Genomic DNA, 23,378 nt, shown 5'->3' on the forward strand with positions numbered 1-23,378 from the left:
GTCAATAGAAATGGCATCATTTCCTTCTTATGGCTGAAGAATATTCCATTGTGTGTGTGTGTGTATGTGTGTGTGTGTACCACATCTTTATCCATTGATCCACCAATGGATGCTTAGGGTGTTTCTACATCTTGGCTACTATAAATAATGCTGTGAAGAACCAAGGGCAGGTATCTGTTCAAGATAGTGATTTCATTTCCTTACTCAGAAGTGGAATTACTGATTCACATGCTAGCTCTACTTTTTTGTGTTTTTTTGTACTGTTATCTTCACATTTGAAGTAGCAGTCCTCCTACTCCTTCCTGTCTTTACTAATAACTTTCAGGAGAAAAATATCTTCCATCAGCCTGCTAGGGATTTTGAGGTGTTCTCAGACCTTCTCTGGATACACATGCTACACAATTATTGCTCCTTCTTGAATTCTTAACCTTATATATTTTCTCTCAATCCTGCAACATATAAGGCTGAGTGCTGACAACCTTTCTTTTATTTTCCCAAAAGTAGCACTAAAGCTCGTTTGTGATCTCTCCCTGGTGTGCAGATTCAGGCTGGCTTTCTGAACATGCTCACCAGCCATCTACCAAAGCTCACTCTTACCATGACCTTTGGGAGCACAGACAGGGCACTAGCCACAAAGTGAGGGTGTGAGATACGCAGAGCACTGGGGATGCCCTTGAGCCAACAATGGGGATCTGTGGGCAAGGTGTCACCAGCAATTTGTGAACAGGCTTCTTAATGTGCGTGAAACAGTTAGTAGGATCCACCACTCTTTAATGCCTTCAAAGAGCTCTATCTGCTTTTCTCCTAGACTCATCCTACCCTCAGTCATGGAGCTCATGATGGAGTACTCTGGATGCGGCAAAAGAGGAATAAGCCTCTTAGGCAGCCTTCCACACAGCTGAGGAAGCAGGGTGATCATTCACATCCTCTTATGATTTCCTACAGGAGAAATCACAGGCCAAGAAGGTCTCTCTTGGCCCTACGCTGTGCTGCCTTCAGGGAGGAGTGATGCAGGAAAAGTCAAACAGTTCCTCTTACCCTCTCCAATGTGTCCAAACTCCGGTTTTTTGTTTGTTGTTCCCATTGTGTGTTGGAATTTCTCCAGTAGAAACCTGGACATCTACAAAGGCTTTCTCATCCTTGGGTGACTGTTTAAGATAGTGTTTCCAGGGACTCCCAGACCACAGCTGAGAGAGACTAGAGCTGGTTCACAGAACACTGCAAAGTCCACAGCCAGGACCAACGTCTAAATTCCTATTACCTGACACATGGGTAGGAAAGCCTCCTCCCAGGTCCCTTGGCATAAGGTGCTAAATCCAACACCATCCACAAAGGCATTTTTGTCTGTGAACAGATGCCAAATTATTGTTGGTCTGGAGGGAAAGAACAGGAACAAGAGATGTTTTATTCAACCCTGATACTGACGTCATTCCTCCACATTAAATTTTTTAACAGTGGCCACTCCTGAGGAGGGAAGTAGGAATTAGGGTGGAGGAGAGGAGGAAATGGGGAGAGAGGAGAGTACTGAAGGGGGAGCATTTGATATTTAGTAGATATACACTTACGTGACGCTCAGATTTTTTAATAGAGCATGCATTCATTTCTCTTATGAAATTTTATAAAAGGAAAGATCTTAGAGAACTCCGTGTATTGTCCCCAATTAGTGGTACTTGGAAAAAGCTGATAGCTGTCTTATTGAAATCACAGCCATTATACATTTCCAGCTCTGTCATAACCAATAGAATTTTAATTAATCTTTCATTTCTTCTCCCACTGTTTACTTTATCCAAGAAGACCAGAGTCCTCATTCCCGAGGTAAAAAAAGAAAAACATAAGAATGACATCACAGACTGGAAAGAAGTTAATGATATGCCTTTTGAGAATCTTTTTTAAAACCATGCTACCAACCCATAACTGCAGCACCTGTAAGCTTTCTTTTTCTTCCACAAAAAGGAACTGTGCAATATACCCTCAGGCCAAGAGGAACTTCCCCCTACATCTGCAGCTTTGCAAAATCTGTTTTTTAAAAATCCAGTAAATTTACTCACAAGTTTTTTCCTTCTTCTATACAAACCCTCAGGGGTGAACAATGACTTTCCTATCTTAAAAAATACAACCATATAAATACACAAGGTACATAATGCATGTGATCCATTTATACTATAATCACAACTTCAAGAATGATAAAAACTCATCTAAAAATATTTAGCTTTAAAAATTATTTTCGAAGACTTCATTAAAATTTATAGTATCCAGGACAGCATTTAGAAATATTCTGATCTCTGGTTCTGCTCTTCCTGCCTTGTACTTGCTCAGCTTTTTGTCATTTCACTGTTCATTAGCACTTTTATTTAGAGATGAAAGAGGAAGAGAAAGAAGATGAATTCAGTCAATCTTGTAACTTATTCTATTCTCTGATAAAAGATCTGAAGAATAAATTTGAAGCTGTTCGCTAAAACAAGACTGAATGTCACTATATTTATCATTGTGTACAACTAAAGGTAGATTAGTAGATTATACTTTTATAAAAGAAAAAGAATTCCTTGTTGATATGAGAATATCAAGCAAGTGAGAATATAATTAATTCTACCCAAAGACAAGATTTACAACATGTAAATATAACAAATATATAATGTTAAGACACATACATGCACACACACATATGGAGCAACAAAGTTTGCGGAAAGAACTCCCAGAAGAAAAGCAGGAAATCTGGGTTCTAGATGGGACTCTGCCACTAGCCGGGCAGTCTTAGGCATGAGCCTCAATTGCTCACACTTTTATAAAGTAATGGATCAATGTTGCTAAGCCTCCTTCAGCATATTCCTTGCTCTGTATTTTTCAGCTCTCATTGTTCATAACTTACTTAGTTCCACATCAGGTATCTTCTCCCACATACACTGGAACTATTTTTTGCTTTCTCCCTCTGCCCTCATCTTTCCATTCTAAGTCTTGTCAGCTTTCTCAGGAAAATCTTCACTTAATTCCAATCAGAGCAAAACAAAATCATAAGCATGACTATTAAACTAAGAGTGATGGCAGAGATGCACCTAAGTGAAGAAAACAAAAGGCCTAACAAACAAAAAGGCTCAATTTCATCAACCTCTGAAATTTGCGGACACACACGAGTCCATTCAGAATTCACATAAATTTCAATTTCATTCACTTATCCTCCACAATCACCAGCATTATAGAAGGCAGAAAATTTATTTAAAATTTGTGGTTTTATCACTGTTTTATATCATTGCTAGCACTGTAATCTCCCAACACACAGTTAAGCACTCCTAACTCAATCTATATTGAAGTATAATATTTTTCTTATACTGTAATTATTTGTTGGTGTGCCTATTTCCTCTACTAGAACATCCTGATTTCCTTGATGGCAGGATTCATTTCAGGACAATTTCATCACTGCAATCCCAGTAGCTAAGCACTTAATAAATACATGTTGAAATCTGAATGTTGTTTTTCTTCTATTTTATCTTATGAAAGGGTAATATTTGAGCTACCTGGGCAACTAGGCTTCTGTAGACTAGCTAGCCTAGGACTTTAACACTATATTTAGAACAATGGAAGAGAAACCTATCATAATTCAAAACAAATAATTTATAAGTAAGCATCTGAAACTTGAACTTTTTGAAAATTTGTAGCACAATAAGAGCCTCGGCAGTCTTGCAGTCCAATCCCATCATTGACAGATGAAAAAAATGTAAATTTATGTGGATTCGAGTGACTTGCCAAAGTCAGGAACAGAGACAGGCTCACAACTGCCTTCTTAAACCATTGTTTTTCTGCTATATCATGGACACCACATAAGTATGTGTGACATGACTATATGGTTTCTTCTACTTTCATTTGTTAAGAATTTTAAAAATTTTATGGCAGACTTTATTCAACTAATCAACTGTATCTTTATAATATGTGAATCCTAATGATCATTATTCATTATTGACTGAAGAATACACTATAAGAATACACTATAAGACTTTCACATGTCTTCAGAGGCAAATTACAAAGTGCACATTTAATAAAAACAGAAACAAATTAAACACTACTGAAACTACATTCCAATTATACATTAAGAAGTCCCTTTTATTAATTCTAATTTTAGTGCCAATCTACATTTTTGTTATTTATTTAATGTTTGTGCATATTCAGAGAGGAGATTGTCTCAATAAGCTGTATATTATTTAACACCAATCTGAAAATGGGAAGTATAAGATACAGTCAATAGTAAAGAACAAAGTATTTTGTACCAAGCACCTCTAATATGCTATGATTTTGAGAGAAAAGCTAAATTCACTAAAGCAGAAAAAGGTTTCTTGGATATCTTGAAGCCTCAAAAACTTGGCCAAACTATTGTTCAGTGTGCACACAGTTTGTGTCTTCATGCTCAGATGTTGTTGAAACAGCAGACTTAAAAGAAATAATGTCAATGAATCCTACCAAGCACTATACATGACCTCTGGGGTAATTAGCAATCATTCAAAAGCAACAAGACTAAAATGTTCTATTCTTTATTACTGTCAGCTCTTATCTTGATCAGCATTTTAATAAAGATGCTTCGTTTCTAAGACAGTTTCATGAATCAGTCATAATTACATTCTGACATGCAGTGAATAGTAAAGCAAAACTAAATATCACTTCATCAACCTTTCTAACCTTTATGCAAGTATTAACTGTAAATAATTTTTACACAATCCTACAACAGAAAATCTGCATATTTCTTAGCTTTGTACATACTTTACCCCAAATGAATTTCCTGTGACCTATACCTGAAAAACACAATCAGCCATAATTATCCAGTTTTGTGAGATGTTCAGGTGTTGCCTTTCAGAGTTCAAATCAACTTCAAGTATAAAACGCTACTTTATTCTACAAATGGCACAATATGCAAAATGGGTTAAGTAGCCAAAAGCATCTCAGAGCATTGTGGCTTGAAAGAAGTCTATCCAGAATCAAAACGTCAGAACAAAAATATGCTAAAGCAAAATGACACTTATAAAAATAGATTCATAGATTACACATTAAGAAATGGATCCTGATGACTACTGGAGAAAGTCTTATCATTAAAGTATGTTAAAAGAAGAATATTAACTAGAAGGAAATCTGGGCAGTTAAAGAGTAGGGGTTTTTTTAATGTAATACCAGAATAGTTGATGAAAGAGGGTGAAAATTTATCAGAAATAGATATAGAGATACTATTCTGATATTGAGGATGACATGCAAACTCTTTTAACACTAGCAACTCCCCCCACCCAAATACATGCTTTAGAGTTTTGAAATAGCTGATTTCTCTTTTTGCTGAAGATTTTTAAAAATATTTTAGATAGTCAAGGGGAACATCATTCAACTATCAGAATAAATTGATACTACATTTTAGGTGATTTATTGTTTCAGGTTTTAGAAGACTTCAAAATAAATGTAACGCTTTCTCAAGAATAATGTCTGTCTTCTCAGGAGTGGATATAGGATATCCGCACAGAGCTGGGTTCCCAAACCTATATTTTCACTATGTCTCTCAAATAAGTTTATAGTAAATCTACCGAGTGATATTTTTAACCAAGCTAATTTCCATTTAAAAACTTAACTACAGTAAAAAAGGAACATATTTACCATTTTTTACTTTGTGTAAGTTCAATTTGAAAAATAAATTCCTTCTACAATCAATATAAAATCATTCCCTTTATGTTTTATTAGACATTTTATTATAAAATGACCTTCCCAGAATGTTACCAACCTGAGGTAAAAAGGCATCAGCAAGGATCATTTTCATGTGGGACTAAAAACACAAAAATGTAAAAAAAAAAAAAAAAAAGTATAAATCTTTTATGTGATAATTTTTGTTTAACTCTTCTATTTAGCTTTCTTGATCATTATTCCTTCCTTTTATTGGAGGTGCAAGCAAAGAAGGGAAAAGAAGTGTTGATTTAAGAAAACAGATTTCCCAGAAAGAAAAAAACTGTGATTAAGATTTAAACAAAAGCTAAAGATGGCTTCCTCTGAGCACTGATGAGGTCCGCTACCTCATTACTAACAACTGAAAACTTGTGATGCATTTTGTTTCAAGAGAATCCAAAAGTCCTTGCTATAAAGCAGACAGGGGGGTGCAGAGTCCATTCACTCTTTCTGTATCACGACCATTATGTAAGAAGTATAAAACACTGCCTTTATGCTGCCAAGCCACAATGACTCTTCCTACATCAAAGGATTTTCACCACCAGGGTTTTTTCTTCAAAATTTATTCAAGCTAAGGGCAGAGAGACAACAATTCATACACGCTAATTACGTCTAATTATCTATTCCCTTTTCTGACCAGCTTCGGCCAGTGTTATTTGCTATCTGGATTTCTCACAACCTCCCTTTGCCCTGTCCATCCAGCCCAACAGTGAAGGCTTTGAAGAAAACAGTTGTGGCTTTTTAGAGTTTTCTCAATATAAAGTTCAACCAAATTAAATAATTATTCTGTTAGTTTTGACACATTTATGCGTTAAATATGAGGACGTCTTGGTTAATTTGGCAAATTCCTCACATCTCTTCATGGTTGGAATCATAGTAACACCCTCTCTTATAGGAGCTTCTCCTCATGCTTTCTTTTCATGATCTAAATGAAATGTTTATTGGATTAAAGTTCTTCTCTGCAGACCTCCATGGTGGCCTATGACAAAGAGCTTAAAAGTTCTATTAATTGGCTTGAGTTTTCAGGGAGGGGAAAGGGAGAATTTGATTTCACATTACATCACTAGCCAAGAAAATTGCCACATGTAATTAAACTAATTTATCTCATGAGTCAAAGAAACAACTAATTCATATTTAAGACACACTTCCTTTCAACCATTTTCATCATTAAAGAACTGATTTTTTCTAATAGCCCAAAATGATTTTATTATTCTGAGAAGAGAATTCAAGATCTAACAGTACATATTTTATATATAATACATATAAGCAATAGTTTTCTGTAGTTCAGTTTGATACAAACATATCATTTTTATATTTTATATATTATATAAATTTAAATGTATAATTTATATATTTAATGGGAAATCTTTGTTTTCATTTTATGTAAGACTATTACAAAAAATATTATTTTAAAAAGCATACACCCAAAATTACTTTTCCATAGGCAGGCCTTGACTAATATAAAGTGTACATTCTGGTATGAAGATAGACAAGAATTACATATTACATCCACATTACAACAACTTTTATTCTAGATATTTATTCATTTTGAGGACACAGTACAAAAACACTGTCACAAATAAAGTTTAATGCCTGTTACTATAGCCAATTTGCTTAAACATATTTTCTCAAACATAGGTGAAATAGGTTAATGAAAATATCTTAGATTTCCTTCATTTCTTCAGCCCAAAACAGCAAAATAAAGGAATGTTTTACAAGTCAGTCATTTTTGTATCTTAAAACATTAAATACTAAAGTTTAAATGAACACTTTAGTAGTTTGTGGAGGAAAGTCATAACTTTCTTCAATTCTAGACTGCTACTTTTCTATATTTTGTTTCTTTTGATCTTCAGAGATAAAAAGCTAAGTCATAAGTAAAGATATTATCACACTAACAAAGGGTTAATCCTTGCTACACTGACTCAGGTGACAACAGAGTGGAGGTTAGTAAGTGGGGCTGACACTAACCTCAAACCCTGCTTCTGATTATTTAGCCATCTGAAAGCTCTACTATTGCAAGTTATAATGAGCAAACTGACAAAACAATTTCAACAATGAAATGAAAATTGTGGAGAAAGAAATGGCAAATATACTTAGCCAGTCTATAAATCCCAATGCAGGCAGCTGGGCAATCTGAGCATTAAATTGTTTACCTAAGGGTTATAAACAATCTTTCTGAAGTTTAAGACTAGAAAGCACAATATGGGAATATTCTAAGAGTTCACTATAGATATAAGATTTCTTAGGGAAAAAAAATCCTTCAAGAAACAAAAACAAAACCTAATACATAGCTTTTTGTGTGTGTAAGTTTTAAAGAACATGTAACAACTGAGAAACATTAACAGCCAAGTAAAAGAAATGAAGTTATTACTTGAATATTAAACAAATACTATAAAATGGTTATAGCAAAGCTATTACTACTTTAGATTAGAAAGCATTTTTATGTGTTGCATATTTATACCCAACAAATGTCAAACAATCAGATTAAGATGCTTTCCAAATGGACAATTCTTTATCAGAAAAAGGAAAATTCATATTTATAACAGCTAATGCAGTATCTTATTTTTCTCTAATTGCATCATCTAACATTTGTCAAAGGGAAAATTATACTGTAGAATGCTTTGTTGGTTATTTCTGACCAGCTTATAGTTGTGATTTTGGTAATCTATTAATTACCTAATTAATTTTTTTCTAACTCATTTAATTTTTTTTAAAGATTTTATTCATTTATTCATGAGAGACACAGAGACACAGAGAGGCAGAGGCAGAAGCAGACTCCATGCAGGGCGCCCAACGTGGGACTCGATCCCAAGACCCTGGGATCATGCCCTGGGCTGAAGGCAGGTGCTAAACCACTGAGCCACCAGGCCTGCCCTAACTCATTTAATTTTAAATAAAAATGTTAAAACTTAATAAAGAAGATAGTTTGCTAAAATGTTAGTGTGAATAAAAGTTAAAATGCCACATTAGTGATAATAGAATCTGTCCCCATGTGGCAAAACACTACATACAATATTGCACGGGAACATTTTCCATGGGGGGATTATTTTAAATCTATCCATACTATTAAAGTGATTAAGAAAACCAAAGGGATGCCTAGCTGGCTCAGATGGTAGAGCATGAGACTCTTGATGTCGGGGTTGTTAGTTCCAGCCCCATGCTGGATATAGAGATTACTTAAAAATAAAATCTTTCTTTCTTAAAGATTTTATTGGGAAGCCCGGTGGCTCAGCGGTTTAGCGCCGCCTTCAGCCCAGGGCATGATCCTGGAGACCCGGGATCAAGTTCCATGTCGGGCTCCTTGCATGGAGCCTGCTTCTTCTCCCTCTGCCTGTGTCTCTGTGTCTCTCATGAATAAATAAATAAATAAATCTTAAAAAAAGAAAAGGAGCTGCTTTTAAAAAAATAATAAAGATTTTATTTATTTATTTGACAGAGAGAGAGCATAAGCAGGGGGAGCGACAGACAGAGGGGGAGAGAGAGAGAATAAGAGAGAGAGAAACAAGCTCCCCGCTGAGCAAGGAGCCCAATGCGGGGCTTGATCCCAAGACCCTGAATCAAGGAGCTGAAGGCAGACTCTTAACAGACTGAGCCACCATCCAGGTGCCCCTTAAAAATAAAAAGAAAATTGTAAAACGGTACACTCTGGTTCAATGGGTAGAGTATGCAACTCTTGATCTCAGGGTTGTTAGTTTGAGCCCCGTGTTGAATGTAGAGATTACATAAAAATAAAATCTTAAAAAAAAAGAAAAGAAAATCATTAAAAAAAAAAAAGCTAAAAAATAAATCCACATGGAGAATTTTTTTAACTCTAAAATTATGAATAGCATTTATCTCTTTAAGGGCTCATTAAAGAATACATCAGACACATAGTTTAAGTGGGATGGAGTAAAGAGAGATTTTTACCCAAATATAAAACAGCTGTCCAAATACCATGGATTACTGGAATTTGATCAGATGAGAAGAGCAATGCTTGCCAGACAATCCATGTATCCAGAAGGCCAGTTGAAATTAACCTAAGAAACTATTCTTCTATTCAAAATGCCAATTGGTCCTCTTTGCCTTTCAACCACAATTTTAAATAATGTTTATAATGGAAAGAGATTATGTTCAATGCGTATTATACAATGAACAAACATTTAAGACGTTACTTTCTTAAGTGTATAAAATTGAGGATATTTCTAAGAAAGCTGATCCGAACAAAGCTGATATTTCTCAACTTACCAAATTATTTGAAATTGATACTGAACCACCCTCTTACCTTTTGGTTCCTCAAGCTTCATGTCTTCTATCAACCATTTATTATAGCAAGCTTTTTAAAATGCCACTTACTACAAGATCGACTAATGTAATGAATCTATGCTGACAAAGGATTTCCATCACATAAAACAAATCATACTTTATAGGAAAACAGTGCTATATACAAATGTTATTTTAAACACTTGTTTCTCTTTCCTTGCATGTTGTATAATTCAGGAATAAGAAAACTTTCTGTAAAAAGCCAGATAATAAATATTTTAGGATTTGAAGGCCATAAGTGCCACAGCTACTTAACTCTGCCACTGTAGTGTGAAAATAGCCATAGACAATACCTAAATGAATAAGCATTAAGTTTTTCAATAAAATTGGCCAATAAAATTGGCCAGATTTGGCCACTGGATATAGTTTATCATTCCTGGTATAGATTATCACAGTCTAAAATACTGCAGTATGGAATGAGACAGATGTATTTAATTTTGTAGAATAGTGCTGTGTAGATACCAACACATGCTTTCACAATTATATCTGTTCACATACCAAGAAGAACTGCCTAAGTTTTATTAAAATCACAACAAAGATTCTTTAAGAATAAATCAGCAAAATCAGGACATTGTGTCACAGGATCAGCAAGCAGTTTCAAGTTTGAAGCAGGCCCACTAATCATAGTATTAACCATCTTTTTTATATACATAAGGGAATGTTAAGTACTAAATATTTTTTTCTTAATTTACAGTAGTTCCCCTACCTTATCTGTGAGGGATACAATCTAAGATGCCTAAAACTTCAGATAGTACTGAACCCTATGTATACTATGTTTTTCTTATATATACACACCTAAGATAAAGTTTAAATTATAAATTAGAGGGGATCCCTGAGTGGCTCAGTAGTTTAGCACCTGCCTTTGGCCCAGGGTGCGATCCTGGAGTCCCAGGATCGAGTTCCACATCGGGCTCCCAGCATGGAGCCTGCTTCTCCCTCCTCCTGTGTCTCTGCCTCTCTCTCTTTATGTCTATCATAAATAAAAAGAAAAAAAAAATATTGACCTCAAAAAAAAAGAAAAAAAATAAATTAGACACAGTAAGAGATTAACAGTAACTAATAATAAAATTGGACATGACAACAATATACTGTAATGAACGTTATGTGAATATGGTCTCTGTCTCTCTCAAAATATCTTATTGTACTCTACCTACCCTTCTTTGATGAGGTAAGATGATAAAACGCCTATGTGGTAAGATGAAATGAGGTGAGTGGCATAGACACTGTGATGTAGTGTTAGGCTACTAGTGACCTTCTGACAATAGGTCAGAGGGAGGATCATCTGCTTCCAGACCATGGGGGATCCTCAGGTAACTGAAACCACAGAAAGTGAAATTGTGGGTAACAAGGAACTACTATACATATGATATAAACATGTTCTTTTATTTTAGGGGGGGAAATCTGACTTTTAAATAAACTTCCGAGATGCAAGAAAACAGAATAGTGATAGTTACTATTTTATGAAAATGTCAAAGAACTACTAATCACAAAATTTTAAATCTATTAATTCTCATGCTTCTTTCTTTCCCATATGTTTTTTCCTCCATGATGAACACCTTTTGTACTTTGCCTGGTAACTTTTATTTGACTTTTAAGTTCTAATTTAAACATCATTTGTTTGGGGAGCAGCGGTGGTGCAGTGGTTTAGCACTGCCTGCAGCCCAGGGCATGATCCTGGAGACCAGGGATCGAGTCCCACATCGGCCTCCCTGCATGGAGCCTGCTTCTCCCTCTGTCTGTGTCTCTGCCTCTCTCTCTCTCTGTGTCTCTCATTAATAAATAAATAAAAGCTTTTTAAAAAAATAAATAAACATCATTTGGTCTTTGGAAATACTCCTAACATGTATACCATCTACTCCACTCAGACTGCTTAGTGTGGGTTGGGGTCTCTTTTCTATATTCTTTAGAATTCCTTAGTTAATTCAATTACAGAAATTCCCACGTGATTATGAAAAAATTTTACTGATTTACAGACCAGAGTAAGATAATATTTAATCAGATTCAATGATCACCAGTGTTTTCTTACCATAATATTTCGATTTACAAGTTATTAATTTTGGCTTAGTTTGTTCTAGAAGTTTCACAATTTCTACAATTCCTATGACACCACATATCCAAAAATATGTATTTGCAGGCTTAGATTTTCATGATAGCTTAGCTAACAAAAGGGCACATCTATTTTTTTTTTTAGCAAAGTAGAAACTATTCTATTCTACTATCTACTTGCAGCAAATAAGTCTCTATCCAGCTTGATTTTTTTTTTCCCACTGATTTTTCTATTTAACTATAGGATTCTTTCTTTATCCTTGAAGTTCAGCTATACACCAGAAAAGTGTATTATTCCTCTGTTCTATTTTTCTCTTTTAGAAATACAAAATATGTGAATGTTTGATCTCTGTTATCTGCTTTCCATACCTACCATTTTCACTACAATAGTTTTCTCTCTCTAACTCTTCTAGCTCCATTTTGTGTGATTTTTTTCATAAGTCAGGTCTGTATCATTAATTTCATTTTTAGCACTTTTTATTTTTTACCTTGCTTTTCCTAAGATGCTCTTCACTTTTTTAATGGGTTTCCCTTCGCTCTCGTTTCTTACCTTTGTCGCCTCACTTTCCATCTAATCTTATAGTTATTTCATCTCTGTTCTATTATTTTATTGGGCTCCTAATGTCTTTAATCTCTTTTAAAATACAGAAAAATCTTTTCTGAAAAAGTCTCCCATTTCTTGGGGTAGTTCTTCCAGAGTGTACCCCTCATGTGCTTTTATTGTTGGTGCGTATCTACCTCTCCTATCTGCTCCTGCTGCCTCCTTCCTATGCCTGCCGTTCCACTCTTTTCATAACAGCCTCTGTACACAGGATCTATGTTCATTCCATTTTGCTTTTTGCAAATTCTCAACTTTGAATGTGAGTAGTCCTATCCATGTCTGCTGACTTCCTAAGAAGGGTAGACAAAAATTTACCCACTTAAAAAAATAGGTTTTATTATAAAAAATAATACAAGATCATTCCAGAAACATCTAATGTTAGAAACCTTAGAAAAGTCTAACAGAGAAAATGTAAATCATCTATAATCTTATTATCCAGAATTAAGTTCTAGTTACATCTTGGAGTACTTATTACCAGTATTTTCCTATGCATGTGTATTACCTCCAGAGTTAAGAGAGTAATAGATATACTCTTACATCATATTTTTTTCACTCACATTTTCTATGAGCATTATTATACTATAATTATCAAAAGCCTTTTGGAAAATATCATTCCAAGTAAGTATTCTATATCCCCTCATGTGATTGTACCACCATTTAAAGATTCATCTAAATTTAGAAAAGATGTTCCCATCACTGCTTTTTTAAAATAGTTACCCTATTTTTAAGTATCTATAAAAATATATAGCTCAGAGTTCCTAAATTACAAAATATCCTGTTTTCTTCTTCTTTACAATTAAAAGCCAAGATAATGCAAACTATTAACAAAACAAAAAGGCAACCTACTGAATCTGCAAATGATATATCCAATAAGGGATTATTATCCAAAATACATTTAAAAACTTACATAATTCAACACCAAAAAAAAGCCCCAAATAATCAAATTAAAAGATGGGAAAAGAACCTGAATAGATATTTTTCCAAAGAAGACATACAGATAGCCAAGAGACACATGAAAAGGTGTTCAACAACACTAATCATCAGAAAATGTAAATCTTGAGATTGTGAAGTCAAGCCCCACATTGAGCATAGGGCCTACAAAAGGAAAGAGAGAAAAGGAAGGAGGGAGGGAGGGAAGTAGGGAGAGAAAGAAAGAGCAAACAAACAAATGAACACGTATTGGCAAGGATGTGAAGAACATGAATCCTGATGCTGTGGGAATGTAAATTGGTATAGCCACTGTGGAAAACAGTTTGGAGGTTCCTCAAAAAACTAAAAATAGAAATAGCATACTACTATTTAGTAATTCCACTCCTGGGTATTTACCCAAAGAGAACAAAAACACTCATTCAAAAAGACATATGTAGCCCTATATTCACTGCAGCATTATTTACAACAGCCAAGATATGGAAGCAACCCAAGTGTCCCTTAATAAATGGATGGATAAAGAAGATATGGTATATATACACAATGGAATATTATTTGGCCATAAAAAAGAATGAGACCTTCCCTTTTACAACAATATGGATGGACCTCAAGGATATTATGCTAAGAGAAGTCAGAGAAACACAAATACCATATAATCTCACTTATATGTGGAATCTTAAAAAACAAATGAATAAAAAAAACAGAAAAACAAACTCTTAAATACAGAGAACAAACTGATGGTTGCTGACAGGTGGAGGGATGGGTGAAATAGGTTAAAGAGGATTAAGAAGGTGTGCCTGGGTGGCTCAGTCAGTTAAGAATCTGCCTTCAGCTCAGGTCATGATCCCAGGGTCCCAAGATCAAGTCCTGCATCTGGATCCTTGCTCCATGGGGAGCCTGGTTCTCCCTTTCCCTGCCACTCCTGCTGCTTGTGTGTGCACTCTCTCTCTGTCAAACAAATAAATAAAATCCAAAAAAAAAGAGGATGAAGAGGTATAAGTTTCCAGTTTATGAAATAAATAAGTCATGAAGACGAGAAGTACAGCATAGGGAACATAGTGATTAATACTGTAATAACGTTGTTTGGTTACAGATGGGGACTATACTCATTGTGGTGACACGGAATAATGTACAGAATTGTTGAATCAGTATGTTGTACACCTGAGGCTAATATGTTAATTATACCTCAATTTTAAAAATGTATGTTAATTATACTTTCAAAAAAAATAAGAAAGAGACTTATACTTTTGGCCAAGTCAGAGTATTTAGAACTCAATTTGCCTTCCTGCCATTACACATTAAAACACTGGACAAAACATGTACAACTGCAGTACAGCAGTCTAAATGAGTTGAGGAGACAGTGACCAGAATTTAGGGAAGTTGAGGCAGTTGGGCTTTGCATGGCAGAGTTCAGTAAAAGAGAAAGTATGCAGAGAAAGAGCTCTAGATATCTATATAGGGAATGTCTGTAATTTCTGGCTGAATATTAAATTGAACGTGCATAAGGTGAAACTTCACGAGAATGGGGAAAGAATAATCCTCAAAAAGCCAGGAGATATGAGCATTCTGAACGTTCTCTATATGAGTAAAGAGATGTCAGTGACACTAAGGGGATTCAGTAGAGACCCTAGAAGGGTTATGTGTAGAAGAAAGGCTAAAATAAAAGCTACTTGAGACACACTATTTGAAGCTTAAAAATAAGTCTCAAAAGGATAAAGCTGATCTGCAAGAAACTTAACCACTTGTTAAAATAAAATTCAACAGCCTTAAAGGAAGTAACACTCAATATAATCACCACAATGTCCAGCATCCAATCATAAATTATTAAACTTCCTGAGAAGTAGGAAGACTCAAAACCAGGGGTGGGAAAATCAGACCACAAAAACAAACCAGAAATGATGGAAGTAGCAGACAAGGACATTTAATAAACTGACTTCTACTTCTGGGAAGATAAAGTAGATGTTCTTTCCCTATCCCTCCTGCTAAGTACAACTTAAAATCCTGGAGATTATATATAAAATAAATATAAGAATATGCTAAAAAGTGAAAAGAAGAAAGAACAGCTAGGGATCTCAAGACCTGACAAACAAAAGAGTGGTGAGTTCTCTGCTTTTCTTTTCAATTCAGAATTTTCAGACTTGGAGTTGAAAAAGCCAGCATCCCAGAAATGCCAATGGACACAGACAATGAGGACCCAACAAAAGTCTGCTCTCTTTGGCCAAAGGGCTAGAAAAACAGCAGTATAACAAAAGAGAAAACTTTTTGACAATAACTTTCACTGAAGCAAATACTGCAGGGACAAACAAACCATGGTGTGACCTCCACCCATTCCAGCCAAGAGAGGAATCTAGAAGTGCGTTCTCACAAGGCTGTTATGAGGCACTCCGAACCTCCTGCCAGTGATGTCAGAGAAGGCCGAGTAAGGGGTTGAAACTATCATACCTGCCAGTTAAGAATGAGCACCCCTTCCCTCCTTGATGAGATCAATGGAACCTCTCCACCAACAGAAAGAAGAAGCATCTGTTCAATAGATGCTGAATAAAGAACCTGGACTTCTACCTATATCTGGCAGTAATGAGACAGTGCCTATCCTGTCAGAATAGTGTCCAAAAAAGCCATCTAAAACTAAAGTTCAAAGATGACAAACAGGAGTGTCTGGGTGGCACTGTCAATAGAGTGGCTAACTCTGGGTTTTGGCTCAGGTCATGATCTCAGAGTCATGGGATCCAGCCACACACTGGGCTCTGCACTCAATGTGGAGTCTGCTTGAGATTCTCTCTCCCTCTCCCTTTGCCCCTCCCACTCATGTGTGCGTGTGCTCTCTCTCTCTCTCTCTCTCTCAAATAAATAAATCTTAAAAAAATAAACTAAAGATGACAAACAAATGGCCAATAAGCACATGAAAAGATGCTACACATCACTAATTACCTGAGAAATATTAATCAAAACTACAATGATTTACCACTTTACATGGGTTAGGGTGGCTATTATAAAAAAAAAAACAACAACAACAAAACAAAACAAAACAAAAAAAAACAAAAAACGATGATGACAAGTGTTGGCAAGGATGTAAAGAAACTGAAAATCTTGTGCATTGCTAGTGGGAATAGAAAATGGTGCAGCTGCTAAGGAAAACAGTATGGCAGTTCCTCAAAAACTTCAATATAGATTTATATAGGACCTAGAAATTCTACTCCCGGGTATATATATATATATACAGAAGAATTAAAATGACTCAAACTATATTTGTATACAAGTGTTCAGAGCAGCATTATTCACAATAGCCAAAAGGTAGAATCAACCCAATGTCCATCAACAGGTGAATGAATAAACAATTTATGGTATATACATAAAATGGAGTCTTACTCCTTAAAAAGGGATGGAATCTGACACATGCTACAGCATGGATGAACCTTGAAGACATTATGCTAAATGAAAAAAAGCCAGGAACAAAAGGACAAATATTATATGATTCCACTTATATAAGCTATCTAAAAGTAGCAAATTCACATAGAAAGTAGAATGGTGATTACCACAAGTTGGGAGAAGAGAAGAATGGGAACTATTATTTAATGAATAAAGAATTTCAGTTTGGTGAAGATGAAAAAGTTCATTGTTGCCCAACAATGTGAATGTATGTAATGCTACTGAATTGTACACTTAAAAATGGTTAAAATGGTAAATTTTATGTTATATGTACTTTACCACAATAAAAAATGATTAAAAAATAAGATCCAAAGTCTCATGACAGATTAGGAATATGTCCAAGAGTCCAATGAAATTCATTTACACAAAAAGCCAGGAAGATCTCACAGTAGATGCCAACATCAAGATGATAGAGATGTCAGAATTATCTTATAAAATTACCCTATACCTGCCAATTTAAAGCAATTTAAATTTTACCTTATACCTGCCAATTGAGGGGCGCTTGGCTGGCTCAAAGAGCATGAGACTCTTGATCCCAGGGTTGTGAGTTCAAGCCCCATGTTGGATTGTAGAGATTACTTAAATAAATAAAACTTAAAAAAAAAAAAGCAGACATGAAAAAAATGCTTCAACAGGTAATTATGACTACTCTTGAAACAAAGGAGCTTTTTTACTACTTAGTTAAAAATTTCATTATGGAAATTCTATTTATAAGTAATATTTAACAATTTTAAATCTGCATGTAACTTATGACATAGCTTCCAAATATGTAAGGTCAATGACAGAATTATCAGAAAAATAAGACAAATTCACAATAAGAGTAAGTGATGTTTTCCATAAGCTTCATAGTAATTGATGGGAAAAAAAAATAAAACTTAGAACAGCATAATTAAAAATTCTAATCTAATGGGTATATTATGTTATATATACTGTCATATAAAACTCTAGTGGAGAACTCATTATTTTTAGGACTATAGAGAATATGGGGGGACTGACTGGCTCAGTCAAAAGAACATGTGACTCTTGATCTCAGGGTCATGAATTTGAGCCCCACATGGAATGAAGAGATTAAATTAAAAAGTAAAAATGTTTTAATATTTTTTAAAAGAACACAGAATATTTTTATAAAAATTGCCCACATATAAAGCCATAAAGCAAGTTTCAATAAATTTTAAAGGATTTAAGTTGCACAAAGCATATCCTCAGATGACTATGCAATCAAGCATTTGTTAAGAAAATAATAACAAAAAGTAAAACTAGAAAATTTCATATGTTTGTTTGGAAATTAAGAAACATATTTCTGGGTGGTTCAAAGGTTAAAGAAGAAATCAAAACAGAAATTAGAAAATACTTTAAACTTAATAGCAAAAATACTAAATATCAAAACTTAATGAATATATCTACTATTTAGAGGAAAATAAATAGCCTGAAATGCATTTAGCAATGAAGGTTGAAATGAGTTTAAAAAATTAATCTCAGTAAATAAGAAAAAGTCCAGCAAAATAAGCTCAAAGATAGTGCAAGGAAGGGCAAAACAGGAGCCTCCCTTACTTAAAAGGCAGTGGAAATTATGTGTAAGGGTTTTTTGTTCTGTTTTGTTTGGCTTTGCTTTTTTGAAGGGGTCACTCTAGGAAGGCTTTCTAAAGGAAATATATCTGAACATTTTCTGTATCCTTTCCAGTACTGTGACTTTTCTATTTTTGTAATGAATTGTGGTAAAACATACACAACATAAAATCTATTATTTTAACCCTTTTAAGTGTGCAATTCAATGCCATTAAGTACATTGACAATGTTGTACAACCATTACTACTGTGTATTTCCAGAAATTTTTCATCATCCCACAGAGAGACTCTACACATGAAACAATAACCACTCATTCCCCTCTGCTCTCAGCCCCAGGTAACCTCTATTTTACTTTCTGTTTTTCTGCCTATGCCTTTTCCAGGTACGTCATTTAAGTGGAATCATATAACGTTTGTCATTTTGTTTCTGGCTTCTCTTCCTTAGTATGTTTCCAAAGTTCATCCATCATGTAGCATATGTCAGAATTTCATTCCTTTTATACGGCAGAACAATAATTCATTGTATACCACACTGTTTTTTTAATAGTGCATTAGTCCTCCTCACCATTCCTACTATCTTATAAAAATATTGTTCACTAACAGCTTACACAAGCTCTGGGCTTTTTTTTTTTTTTCAATGCTCCAAGCGATAAATCACAAATGCTTGTAATGAAATACAGACTTGTTATCACTTGGTTTAAAAAGGAGAACATAAAAAAAAAAAAAAAAAAAAGGAGAACATAAAGGAAAAAATGGATTTTATACTGTACTTTTTCCCCAAATAAATTTCTATCTGGTTTATGATCTCTTTTTATTAAACCAAGATTCTCTATTTAAGATTGACTTCTGCTATACATTTCCCTCAGCTGGGCCAAAATGCAAGAGTAACACTAGCATATGTGAATAGGTAAAATGTCATCTAAATGAATAAGAAACAACCTTTCCTTACAAGGGAAACTTCATAAGCCCACCAAAAAAGCCCCAGAGAAACCAGCCACAGCATATATTTATTAGGTTGATGTTTTGCTATATGTGAAAAGTCTTTTGAATAAATTAGACATTTTAAACATTTTCTCATCCAATCTAGTATTTAGTACCCTAGGAATTTTAGTTTATGTTCAATTTCAAATTGTACATTATTTATATCAGTTCTTGTTCAATTTCAAATTTGGATTATTTATCTCTTTGATTTTCCTTCTTCTCTCCCCCCCCCAAAAAAAGGGTGAGAAACAGAAAAAAATTAAATTAAATCTAGCTAATTTGGTTGCTTATTAATAATGCTAATAAAGTATGATAAATTACTGGCCAAAAAATAGGGTTTGTGGTTAAAAAAAAAGTATACCTACCAAGTTCCCCGAAAACTTGTTTCATTGTGTGAGCCTTCACTCTTCATATTTCATATATTTCCTGCTACCTGAAGAAACTATTTGTATCACTCATTTTTCTCAGCTTCCCTGTTCACATTTTGGTATCTACATATACCAATCACTTTGGATTTCCAGCATGGAGAAAACACTGTAGATTTACCTTCTCTCCAAATGTAAAACTTGATTTATATAAAGGGGAAAAAATTACTAAGAGCATAAATCTTCAAAGAGTACTTTTCCTTATATCTATAAATATCTCACAGAAATTAAAAACCGCTGGGAACTTAAAATTGGTCAAGAAAATAGATGTTTTAATTCTAAGTATAGCACAGGGAATACAGTTTAGTATCAACAACAACTTCAAAAAGATCGTCTGACTTTATCTTTAGAATATTTGAAGAAACAATATTCTCCTTTTTTCAAGTATTTATTTATTTTAGAGAAAGAGAGAGAATACATGCATGAGTGGGGGGAGGGGCAAAGGGCGAGGGAGAGAATCTCCAGTGACTCCCCACTGAGTGCAGAACTGGCAGAGGCTGGATCCCAGGATCCTGAGACCATGATCTAAGCCAAAATCAAGAATCCACGTTCAATCCAACCAAGTCACCCAAGTGCCCCATTATTTCTAATTCTTGATACGAATTTTTGAGGTTTTAGGTTTTAAAAAATAATACAACTTTATCTCTTCTTCAGTTATATTATTTTAGACCGGGAAAAATTATGTAACTAAGAATTATGGGAATTATATTTGGCACATATGCTTCTCTTTAGTACTTTTATGATACTTCACTTTGCTTTGTGTTATAGATATCTGTGTATGTATTATATGCCCAACTAGATTATAAATGACTTGTATGCAAGAAACAGAAAATTCATGATTGCATTACCCATTATGCCTAATGTAGCACTTTGCACATAGTAGGTTCTCAATAAATGTTGGTAGAATATAGAATTATTGAATAACTGTGTAAAAAATTATTTAAATTAACAGTGAAAAGGAGACTACTTTATTCTTAATCAGATTGTAATGAAGACTATTTCAAACTCTATGCAGTGATGATACACACAAATATTTAAACTATGTGCCTCAACTTGACATAATTTCATGATAACTTGATGGCAATCACATTTAAATATATTAGAATATTTTTGTAATAATGCTACTCTGGAATAGCAACTTTAATAGCTGAGAAAACATGTTAAAGACCATTAACCTAAAAGAAACAGAGAACATTAAATATTTTTTCAGAAATCAATGTATAAGGTTAAACATTCCACTATAATATTTATGAGCAAACCTCAAATTAAAATTTATAAATGCAAACTATCAAATGTTTCAGTTAGACAATAATTTAGACTATATTTTATAATTTCTCCTGTGTACACATTGATGAATACTATATAAAAAACATTCTTTTCTCCTTTACTGTCTTTGACTGTAACTGTCTAATATCAAAATGAATTTTGCTTGAATGCAAGCCCTTAGCAATCCTATAAAAGCCCTTAATTATCAATCAATACGACATTAATCAGTGAACACAAGTAAGTGATTTTCCTTACCTTTAGGACAGCAATGAATGGTATGAAGTTAGCTCTTTGGAGTCCATTTTTATACAGATCTGAAAGAAAAAAAAAACTGCTATTAGCTTTTTACTTAGCCTAAATCCAATGTTAGCTCATATCTTAGCCTGGAAAATGAAGCTTTCTATTTGTAAAAAAGATAAAACACACAAAAGAAAAATAGCCAAAATTGATTTCTATTCTTGTACTACACAAAATTCATTATTTTCTTTAATAAGAGGAAGAACTGACAATTACACAAATAAAATCAAAAGACATTCAATCAAATTAGCTTTAAACTATACTAAAAAGCAATAAAAGAATTTGGAAGATATCACAAATAATCCTAAAGTCAATGATTCAACATAAGATATTTTTAAAAGTACTGAATATTCCAACACATAGAATCTTACTGGGAAAGGAATTATATTGCCCTTTATCTCAACCTATCCTAAAAATTCTCAGTACAGAATTAAAAGTATGTAACAAGATTAGCCTTTTAATAAAACACATCAAAAAACAAAACTAAGCATGTATTTATATCAAGGCTATGCATTTAACATTAAGATAAATGACACTAAGGCCACTTTAAAAGAGATTATCTAAAAATCAAAAATCCATTCTCAAAGGACTGTAAATTTAATGCAGTTATAAGTAATAAACAGCTAGTTTTTTTGCCTTAGAATGGTGGTTTTTATATATACATGTGTCACAGTGTATGTGTGTTCAGACACATATCCATACACATGAACAAATACTTTCAAGAGTAAATAAGTGAAAAGGGATAACAAATTTAAAGTTTTGCATATTTTTCTATATTCTTCCTTTTTTCTAAAAAAAGGATCTGGAATTTTATTCAAGAGATTGAAATTTTATTTCATACAAAGCATTTCTTTAAAACCAAAACCTAAAGAAATGAGATTTTTTTTTTAAAGTATAAAATGGGAGCAGTAAAAAAGTTTTCTCAATAATAAAATCCATGAATTACATTATGCGTCTCAATTTTCTTTTAAATATGGTTTATAGGATCCTTTCTATATTTGTTTATTATTTTTAAAGATTTTATTTATTTATTCACAAGAGACAGAGACAGAGAGAGAGAGGCAGAGACACAGGCAGAGGGAGAAGCAGGCTCCACGCAGGAAGCCCGACGTGGTACTTGATCCCGGGTACCCAGGATCAGGACGCTGGCTAAAGGCGGCGCTAAACCACTGAGCCACCCAGGCTGTCCTATTTCCTTTTTTTTGTTTGTTTGGTTTTTTTAAGATTTTATTTATTTACTCATGAGGGACAGAGAGAGAGAAGCAGAGGCACAGGCAGAGAGAGAAGCAGGCCCCATGCAAGGAGCCCAATGTGGGACTCGATCCCGGGTCTCCAGGATCAGGCCCTGGGCTGAAAGTGTGCACTAAACCGCTGAACCCCCCCGGGCTGCCCCTATTTCCTTGTTTAGAGGAAATTAGATAACTGAGATAGTCTTCAACTGTTACATTTACTTATGGAAATAAAATATGGTCATTAGGAAACATTTATTCTCTTTAGAAAAATATTCATCATAACATCATTGCAGTGTCGAATGTTAACTGCAAAGCTCCTTGGTTAATTAAGAACTAGAGGCTTTAATTCAGTTATATTTAATATTCTTATTTAGGGATATTATAAAAGTAAGATAATGCTGGCCAGGCTGTCAGAACTTTCAAATTCAAAATGAGATCTTTCCTTTCCTATAATCAATACCTCAAATGACTAAAATGGGTAAAATGCAGGAAATGGGTTAAGTTAGGTGTTTTCATAATCTTCCCTAATCATCAAGTTGCTGGGGAAAGTGCATAAAAACACTGCTGTATGATAAGAGCTGACAGCCATGAATATCAGTAAGTGGTAGAATTTGAAAATAAAATAATTTTATTT

The 23,378-nt window shown here is 34.1% G+C and overlaps 1 protein-coding gene across 2 annotated transcripts in view; it reads right to left on the reverse strand.

The window, feature by feature from the left end:
* Nucleotides 1-23,378, reverse strand: part of AFG1L (AFG1 like ATPase) — a 205,460-nt gene that overhangs the window by 71,330 nt on the left and 110,752 nt on the right. For both annotated transcript variants that reach the window (XM_041733206.1, XM_041733278.1), the window contains exon 8: nucleotides 21,471-21,529. In XM_041733206.1, the coding sequence (XP_041589140.1) occupies nucleotides 21,471-21,529 (59 nt within the window). The remainder of the gene's footprint in view (nucleotides 1-21,470; nucleotides 21,530-23,378) is intronic.

The sequence above is a fragment of the Vulpes lagopus genome, chromosome 1, assembly GCF_018345385.1.
Source record: "Vulpes lagopus strain Blue_001 chromosome 1, ASM1834538v1, whole genome shotgun sequence".
NCBI lineage: Eukaryota > Metazoa > Chordata > Mammalia > Carnivora > Canidae > Vulpes > Vulpes lagopus.